Source organism: Hippocampus comes, unplaced genomic scaffold (assembly GCF_001891065.2).
Source record: "Hippocampus comes isolate QL1 unplaced genomic scaffold, H_comes_QL1_v1.1 scaffold119, whole genome shotgun sequence".
In the NCBI taxonomy this organism is placed as follows: domain Eukaryota; kingdom Metazoa; phylum Chordata; class Actinopteri; order Syngnathiformes; family Syngnathidae; genus Hippocampus; species Hippocampus comes.
In genome coordinates, this window is record NW_017805494.1 from 717,617 (window position 1) to 727,429 (window position 9,813).

Below are 9,813 nucleotides of genomic sequence, written 5' to 3' on the forward strand. Positions count from 1 at the left end.
GTACTTCCTTTCCCCGCCTTCTTCTTTCTTTACGCATGCGCATGTTTTACTGCGAAACAAAATACTGCCCCGTGTGACCGCAAGTGGAGTTACTTCGGCACTACGTCGGTGCAGCGTCGCTCAGCGGCTTGTACGTGTGAACGCTCCACGAAATTTGTTGCGGTGTAAAATATATCGCATCAAAATACTTCGGTGCAGCGTCGGAGTAAATCTTGCCGTGTGAACAGGGCTTTAGTCTCGGCACAGGGTTTGAAAAACATTGATTTATCTTACCTGAATGAGCCATACTCTGGTGGAGGCTGATAGCGTACATGTGGCACTGTCCTTGAAAGCTCCCTCTCACTTTGTTCCTGATGAAAAGGACTTCCAGTCTTTTGCTGCTTAGCGGGTGATCTCATTCGTTTAAATGGGTAATCTGGAGGTGGGCCATGATGCTGGGGCTTGTAGTACTCCTCTGGCTGCCCTGAAGGGGACAGCTGGGGGGAGAGTGAAGTGCTAATGACTGGAGAATGTGCTTTGACTCCACAAGTGGCAAGGGAGAGCTGCATGAGCCGTTCGCTTAGGGATCGAACATGCCCTTGTTTAAGATCCTTTAGTCCATCATCTTGGAGTGCCTTAACTGCCCCATTAACACGCTGTATGGTGGACCGACCCTCTGTGCGCAACTTAGAATCTATTACCCCAGTGACATAAAAGCTAGAACCCACAAAGGTAGGAAGTGTGTTCTGCTGTGGCTGGTTGCTCTGTTGTTGATGCAGAGGAGGTGGGCCATGGCCACGAAAGTATTGCGACTGAACCTTAGCTTCCTCATAAGTCGGGAGTTCCTCTGGGTTTTGGCACTGACCGTGGCTAGTTGAGCCACCTCCACCATTGCTTCCTTCTCCTCCATTGCTCCCATCATCACCCACTACTTTGGAACTTAATTTCTCCAGGCTGTCTGTCTGTAGTTCCTGGCCCTGAGGCTCCTGTCGGGCAATGTTGGGTGTCCTGGAATGCTCTTCTGAAGGGCCACCCTCCCCATTTCCTCCGCTGCCAGCTCCAACTCCTACCTGTTGTTGTTGCATCACAAAACTCAGATTCATCTGCTCCTGCAAAAGACGCTGCAGGACGGTACTACTGCCACCTGCAGCACTATTGCTGCTGTTGGATGACTCTTCATTTGGGGCCCTCATCTACGCCGTGCACTGACTCCGTAGTTCAAAGAAGGCCGGGTGCCGTCCAGGGTCTTTACTTTCTAAAAAGAATGGGTAGAGAATGTTAAGAAAGCAGAGAAAAATAAAGTGTGAAGCATGGATGCAACTTAACTTGGTGTTGGGCAATTTACAATTCGATTACGATGACGATTCAGAGGTGACAATTAGATTATTCAATGATTATTGAGGCGTCTTTAATTGATCTATATTGATGCACTTTTTCACAACACACATTTTTGTCTCCCTGAGTTAGAATTCACTTAGTGATAAGAAACAAGAGATGAATTCATTTCCGTTGTATTTTATTAAAATGATGGAAATTCATGCAAGGTGGAAAGTTACAAAATGCAATTCTGTAATCAATAACCATTGACAAAAAAAAAAATTGCAAAACCAAAATAAATGGCAGAATTTTGTAAAAAAAAAAAAAAAAAAAAAAAAAAAAAAACTTCAGTTTTGGCTCTTTAACATAAAATCAAATAAATGAACACAAAAACTACGAATTTATTACAAATGTACACGTACTTCAGTACCAGCAGGTTGAATAAAGTTCTTTGCTGAATTTCAATGTTTGTAAACATGAAATAATTTTCCTGAATGACCAATAAAATACTCCTTTTGGATCAGCAGCTCAGCAGTACATTCAATCTTCGACAAAATGAAAAGGCTCTCCTGAGTTTCATAAATGTATAAACTGTATTTTAAAACTAACAAAAAATATGGCTCCTCCTTACTTATGTTAACTGTTTTGTAAAGCGCTTTGTTACAGCTATTATTACTGGGAGGCACTGCTTGTTACAGCTAAATGTATCTGCTTGCACTGCTGTTCGAGCTTTCGCAAAAGCCGGCATCATTTCTCAGAAGCCGCACAGCAACGAGACCGACTCTGTTGACGACGTGAGGGAATCTGGCATGTTTGATTGTAAACTTGCCCAGCTGTTCATTTTGGATACAGAATATTAGGACTATGATGGATTTGAGGATGAGGATTGATCAAAAAGTAACATGAGTACATTGTTAAATACATAAATCAAAAGTACAACCGAACTCAGTTTTGCTCCCGCTGCCTTTTTACAAATATACGCTAAAGTGTAAAAATGTTACCGTATTTTTTAAGCTATCGTACGTTTTTCCATGCCTGTGTCCAATAATACAGTGCGCCTTGTGTATGTGTTAAATACAGAAATAGCACCCGTAACTGAGACTGCGGTTTTTAATACGGTTCACCATATTGTCGCGAAAATACAGTAATCTAATCTTGTGTCACCGGAAAAAATGTTTCGGTATTCAGTCCACTTTTCAGAAATGTCTATCTGGAACCATGTTTAAGCGGAAAGCAACCAGCATTTAAAGCAAATTAGCAGGTCAATTACCAAGCATCTTGAGATAAAAAGAATTGTCCAGCAAACAGCGACAGCCTCCATTTCAATCAAGTTAGTCTATGACAAAAATGTGAAAAATAATTGACATACAATCTTAAATTGTATGTACAATGAACATGTGAATAAGTGTAAAAGCTAAAACATATTTGGTTAAAATGTAAAATGTTAATGTAGTATTACACAGTTACTTATTTATATATGACAGCAAGCAGTAGTTTTGGCTTTATTGGACCAGTTTAAAAAACTTTTATGAGACGGTCTACCTCAAACTCTCCCTTACATTATTGGAGCAATGCACATAAGAAGGATTTAAAAATAATGTTTTTTTTAAAAATACAGTGGACTCAAATTTGAAAGTAGTTATGCTCATTAGTGCATAAAGAACAAATAATGGATAATGGTATAGTGTGCAAAGATGCAAGCGTTTGACTATTTGTGTATTGCAAGTTGCAGAGATATTGCACATTGTAAATCTTCAAGTGAGAATGGATTACAAAAGAACTCAGAACTGGCACTGCAAGCAGCTATGAAGAGCCCTCCCAGCCCGGGCCACTTTGGGGTACTGGCACATTGGGATAATGGAACATTGTGATTCTGACAACCTGTGAAGTAGATTTTTATTTATTTATTTTTATGACACAATAAACGTTGAATGTGGATTTTATTTTCCTTTGCCAAGCCTGATGTATGTACAACTTTAATGTGTTTTCAAGTGTGTTTAGACCGTCATTTGTGGGCTCCTCTCAAGGGGTTGTTTTTCTCCCCAAAATGGGATTTTAAGCTTTTCCTTGCACTTTGGCATTTGAATCACGGGATGTCGGCAGTCATTGTCAGCTGCAGGCCGATGAAGCCCGTTGAATCTCTTTTGCGAGTTACGGCGATGCATGTAAAATAATTAGACTTTTGCATTTGCTGTCGTTTTAAAATCATGTTTAGTTTTGGTGGATAACATGCACCCATTGGCGACAATCCGTCATATACAATATCTGTGACTACGCTTATGCATATATTAGCTGTGCATGGACATAGCTTGAAAACAAAATGGCTTGTCCTCCATTTCGAGCTAGTGAAGACACACCACACTTCCTGAGAGAAAATGTCTTTGGAATTTCATGATGTTTTCTGTGCATTTTTAGACCTTCCCAAAAAACGAACTGTCGCAACGGCAGCAGCGTTTGAGGAAATAAAACACTCAAGGTAAGGAAATTAAAGACTTGATGTAACTTCATTTTCAATATCTGTCGATGAATCATGGTTTCTAAAATACAGCCTATTTAAAAGAAGGAAATGAGATGATTTTTGAAAGGAATGTCCAAAAACGGAACCTGTTGGGTTCAGTGTGTGACTCCAAGACACTTGTTTTTTTAAGGTCTTGGGCTGTTACATATGCCTCCCAATTTTCATAGACAGAGGTGAAAAACAGAGCTGTTGAATATTTGTTGGGTGTGCAAGTGGGTCTTTTTTTGTTTGTTTGTTTGGATGTCAGATCACAAAATAACACATTAATAATAATAATAATTAAAAATTCAAACAATTTGACAAAAGTCTACAATTAAACTGCAGAAGAACTGAAGAACCACAAAAAAAAAACAACAACATTAGCACCAATTTCTGGAAGACGGTTGAAGAAAGGAAACATTTCAAATTGAAAACAGCACAAAGTCTCATCCAACAAAGCAACATTTTGAGCAGAATACACAACCAAACAGAAAGAAGTGAAGTCCAGCATGAGAACAGAAAAATGTTAATTGGTAGAAGACCAAAACCAAAAGCAGCTAGAAATGGGCAAATAAAAACTCTCTAGAGTATAACCAAAAAGTTATGCATATGATAAACGACGCCTCTTATCGAGTGTGAAAGACAAATGTGGAAATGTCATAAGAAATGATGCAGAAAGAAAAGCAAGATGGAAGGAACACTTTGGAGAAGTTCTGAACCGAAACAACACCAACAAACCCAAGAGATGTTGAGTATACCAACTTTCCTGAAATGGAAATTATTGACACAACCCCAATAGGTCACGCAGACATCAAGGATGCGATCAAAAAGTTGAAAAATGGCGAAGCAGGTGGTATAAATAACGGAACTCCAGAGTTGTTAGAAGCTGATATTGAGACATCAACAAACGCATTTCACAATATCATCAACAAAGTATGGAAGCAAGTGAAAACAACCAAGTGATTTGAAGAAAAGAGATCCTGCAGAGTAGGGGAAATGGAGAGGGATGACACTTCTACCAATAGCCAAGAAAGAATTTTTATTGAGAGAATTAAGAAAGCATCGATGAAAACTAGGCAGACTTCAGACAAAGGAAGAGCACAATTGAACAGACTTTCTTTTGAACCCTTTCATGCACAAATAATGATAACCTACATCAGGATTTTTTTTTTCTCAAGTGTTTTTATTAGTCTTGGGGCATGGAAAAAAAATAACGGTGGTGGACGGCAACACAAATTGGGGTTCATTGTAGTGGTTGATGCACATCTGTGGCATTAAGATTAATTAATATAAGAGAAAACAAAATTTGAATGGCTGTCCACTCTGGTAACTGCTGTCCCTGAAAGGGTTAAGGAACATTCCTGAACAATTCATTGCATTGCAAGCCTTTCATTCCATGAACTTCATAGACTTTGATTCAGTCCATAGGGACAATCTGTTGGAAATAAAAAAGCAATACATTCTCGGATATCCGAGAAAATCATCAATATTCAAGTTGGCAAATACAGACGCCACGTTGCAGCTATTCGATGACAGAGAAGCATCAGAATGGTTGAATGTGAAAACAGGAGTCGGGTAGAGGTGAATGATGTCAGGATTTTTGTTCTGAATTATGATTGGGTGATGAGGAAGACCACCCAAGGTAACAACACTGGAATTACATGGAAAAAGATGTCCAAACTTGAAAAGCATGACTACGCAGACGACATAACCTTGCTATCATCCAACCACTCAAAATTGCAAAGAAAAATCGATGAGTTGTCCAGACATGAAGCAAGAAGAGGATTGAAGAGCAATGAAAAGAATGAACAACAGAAAGGCAGTAGCTGTAAAGCGAGAAGGGAAAGACATTGAAGACGGGGATGACTTCATCTATCTGAGTGCCAGTGAAAGTAAAGAAGGTTGTGGAGGGAGTACTGCTTTTCAAAACCGCATCAAGTGTGGAAATGTAAGCAGTATAGTAGGAAAACAAAAGTAAAAATTTTCACTTGTATGACCAGTTATACACTGGTTTTCAAAGCACCAAAAGTGACAAAAGTAAGCTGGACTCTTTTTATTAACAATGTTTGAAGAGAGCTATGTAAATGCTCTGGCCTAATGTCATCTCCGTGGATGACAGATAAGTTCCACAGATCAGTCTTGAAGTTAAGAGAAGAAGATGGATTTGGATAGGCCACCCAGGCCTTAAGAAAGCCAAATGATCACCATTGCATGACTGTATTAACTTGGCCGCGAGATGGGAAAGGAATGGTGGAAGGCCAACAGCAACATGGAGAAGGACAGTTGAAAAGGAAAGAAAGGATGGGGAATTGCGAACGCGGGGGGCAGCAAGGATGTGTGCTCAAGAATGGGTCAAATAGAAAAGTTGCGTGGGCGCCTTCTGGTTGCATGAAGAGGATCAGTAGGTATGGTCCATCCATCCTTTTTCCGATCCAATTTATCCTCACAAGGGTCGCGGGGGGGGTGCTGCAGCCTTTCACAGCCGTCTTCGGGCAGTAGGCGCGTGACCCCCTGAACCGGTTGCCAGCCAATCAGAGGGCACACAGAGACGAACAACCATCCGCGCTCACACTCACACCTAAGGACAATTTTGGAGTGTTCAATCAGCCTGCCATGCATGTTTTTGGAATGTGGGAGGAAACCGGAGTACCCGGAGAAAACCCACGCAGGCCCGGGGAGAGCATGCAAACTCCACACAGGAAGGCTGGAGACGGGATCGAATCCTGCACCTCTGCACTGTGAGGCTGATGCGCTACCCACTGGACCACCGGGCCGTCCTCAGTCGGTATGATGTATGCAAAATTTCGCATTTTCATGCAATGTTCAGACCATACATATCGGCATAACTTTTCATGGCAAACAGCAACAATTTTCGACAAGATAAAAAGAACGGCTATTATGTTAAATCTTCAAATGAAACATCCGTAGGTTGAAGGCAATCTGATAAAATCTCAAGGAGGATTTTTTTAAAAATGTGACCTTGATAAAATGCCTCAATTTTGTTTTTTTTAATCTTAGTGAAACGTACAAATGGGGCTGCATCATTAAAAATTTATAGGGACACTACTGAGACATTTTTTGAAAAAATAATGTTGCCAGGCCTGATGTTTGTGTAAACTTTCATGATGATTCATGCATGTTTCGACTCGAAATTTGATTTGTTTTTGGGGGGTTGGTAGAACAGCACATTGCCCAGCAAATGTTGGGATGAGTCTGTCTGGATTTCCAGTCTTATCTTTCTCAGCCCATACCCATCAGCTGAAAATCATGTGAACAGGGCCGATATGCAATCACATGATCGGACTGAGACGATCCTATTTACTATGGTTTGCCAAGCACTTGAGAAGAGAAAAATCATATGACAAAACAAAAAAAAAAAAAAATCAAAGACCTCAAAGTACAGAGTAACATGTCAGGATAATATGAAATGCCGCTGCTGATTTTGAGCAAAAAGGGCTCAAAACTGTCCAGATGGTCATTGCATTCGTAGTTACCACAAGCTTTGTTAATTAATTGTACAATGGTTATATGCCTGAGTATTTGATTGCCTGCTTGCTTGACCTTAACCTCTTGGTTCAAAATTGGTTCAATCAATAATTTAAAAAGATAAAATACAGTACATAAATACAGTACATAACATATAATCAATGCATTTTCTAATCCTCTTATCCTCACAAGGGTCGCGGATGTGCTGCAGCCTATCCCAGCTGTCTGCGGGCAGTAGGTGTGGGACACCCTGAACTGGTTGCCAGCCAACCACAGGGAACACATAGACCAGTGGTTCTTAACCTGGGTTTGATTGAACCCTAGGGGTTCGGTGAATCGGTCTCAGGGGTTCGACGGAGATTGTGCCATGGAGGTTAAGACAACACTTGATTCAATGTGCCAATTAGTTATGACATGCCCACTTGGCCATCACTGGCTGCAGATGATCAAATTACATTGCTTGTCCAATCAGTGCTGCGGGAAATTTAGTTCGTGATAGTTTTTATGTCTTGAATTTTGGAAAAGTCATATTTTTGTTTTTCACGGATGAAGGGTTTGGTGAATGTGCATGTGAACTGGTTGTGTTCTGTTCCTCTAACAAGGTTGAGAACCACTGACATAGACGAACACCCATTCGCGCTCACACTCACACCAAGGGACCATTTAGAGCAGGGGTCACCAACCATTTTGAAACTAAGATCTCCTTCTTGGCTACTTATTAATGCAGAGGGCTACCAGTTTGACAGTATGCATTTTTGAAATAAATGAGCTCAAACTACCTTTATATGTAATAATTAATGATTAATGATATTCATTTCTGAGAAGACGCTGATCACATTAGCGATTTCTCACAATAATGATGAAACATCAATTTGCCACACTTTTATAATAAATATCTGCCACATTTTGAAATGATCGCGACTACAATATTCCTAGAGAGTCACAATGTCTAATCACTTGTGAGCTATTTTTGGAATAGGCCTGCGGGCTACACATGTAGTCCTTAAGGGCTCCCTGTTGCCCGTGGGCACCATTTTGTGGACCCCTGATTTTGAGTGTTCCATGAACTTGCCATGCATGTTTTTGGAATGTGGGCGAAAACCGACACACTAACCAGGCGACCACTGGGCCACCCTATATAATATATAATAAGTAACATAATCTAAAACTGTAAAATACTTGAATGCAGAGGCAATTAAGAAAAATATGATGAGGAATTTTTACGTTTACTTGGTTTCAAAGACACAAACAGCTCTATGAAGGCAATCATTACTCAAATGTGGCCCAAAATAAATAGAGAATGCGATTTAACTGATGGTTGACCATTCTACTTTTGATGCTCACCAAGCTTTGTCCGAGTCATGAAAGAAGAAAAAAAGCCATTTTCATTATTTTTATGCTGATGCATAGTTTCTCCGAAAATGTTCAATTCCAAATTATACTTTAGGGTGTACAATGGTGATTGTTACACTGAGTCTGTGTGTGTGTGTGTGTGTGTGTGTGTGTGTGTGTGTGTGTGTGTGTGTGTGTGTGTACACAAATGTAAAATGACAAACTATCAGAAAGACTAAAGTTATTGAAATCTGGACAGATGATCAACAAAACAAATATGCAAACCAGAAAGCAGCGGAAAAGGTTGTGCCGTATTCCAAGTTATAGTTTATCAAAATAAATGAATTATCCTTTTATGTCAAAGAAAATACATGTGGCTTGAACGTGGTCGTGAAGACAGCATTACCATCCTTACGCACACAGTGCCCCCCCCCACACACACACACACACACAGACACTGAAAAAACAAAACTCGATTTGATCAAGCCGCTACTGATAAACTTTCAGCAAATATTCAGCTCAAGCATGGAGCCTCTAACAGTTTACTCAGAAAGATTAGAATAGAATACTCACCAGTTGAGTCATAAACTTATGCAAGCATCACCGTTAACTTCTTAACCCATTTGAAAAGTTATGCCTTCGCTGTCCTTTGTTCATACGGGACTTCCATGTGAGTTGTATATACTTTTTGTTCTCAAGCAACAGACAAAACTAGCAGACTATTACAACAAACAATGAAAAGAAACTTCAACGTTTACCTTTCGATTACGTCCTTGCTTCTGCAATACGTCTTCAAGGAAACATTATTTGCAACTCTAATCCGTTACCGCGAGACTCAGGCTCAGTATCCAAAGACTAACACAAATGATACGAGCGATCAACTGTAAGACTTTTAATTAGTTATTATTTTCTCCCCCAGAAAACACAGAGATTTAGAATATCGGATTGGAAGCATTTTCTCATTTTCCATAAAAAGGAAGGCAGGTCATGCAGCAGGAAGTGCGCCCCCTCCCATCCGGTACGCGACATAAAAAAGAATGCTGCAAATGTCGCACGCGCACACAGAATTAATTACAAACACAACTACGACTGTATATTTTTGTTTATTTTTTTGAATTCCGGTAACATTTAGATTATTTGGGTCCAAGTGGTTTCCTTGTCTGTCGAAACTCTTATTAGGGCCTGAGCAACGAATGCGTATT

At 40.1% G+C, this 9,813-nt stretch overlaps 1 protein-coding gene across 3 annotated transcripts in view; it reads right to left on the reverse strand.

Moving 5' to 3' along the window:
* Positions 1–9,611, reverse strand: part of amot (angiomotin) — a 61,918-nt gene extending 52,307 nt beyond the window's left edge. The window contains exons 1-2 of one of the 3 annotated variants that reach the window (XM_019876232.1): positions 9,370–9,611; positions 274–1,225 (exon numbers count right to left, since the gene is read on the reverse strand). In XM_019876232.1, coding sequence (XP_019731791.1) covers positions 274–1,172 — 899 coding nt within the window. In that variant the 5' untranslated portion in view covers positions 1,173–1,225; positions 9,370–9,611. Of the gene's footprint in view, positions 1–273; positions 1,235–9,369 lie in introns of all 3 variants that reach the window. The other 2 variants (XM_019876231.1, XM_019876230.1) reach the window with 2 other exon arrangements.
* Between the last annotated feature and the right edge of the window lie 202 nt (positions 9,612–9,813).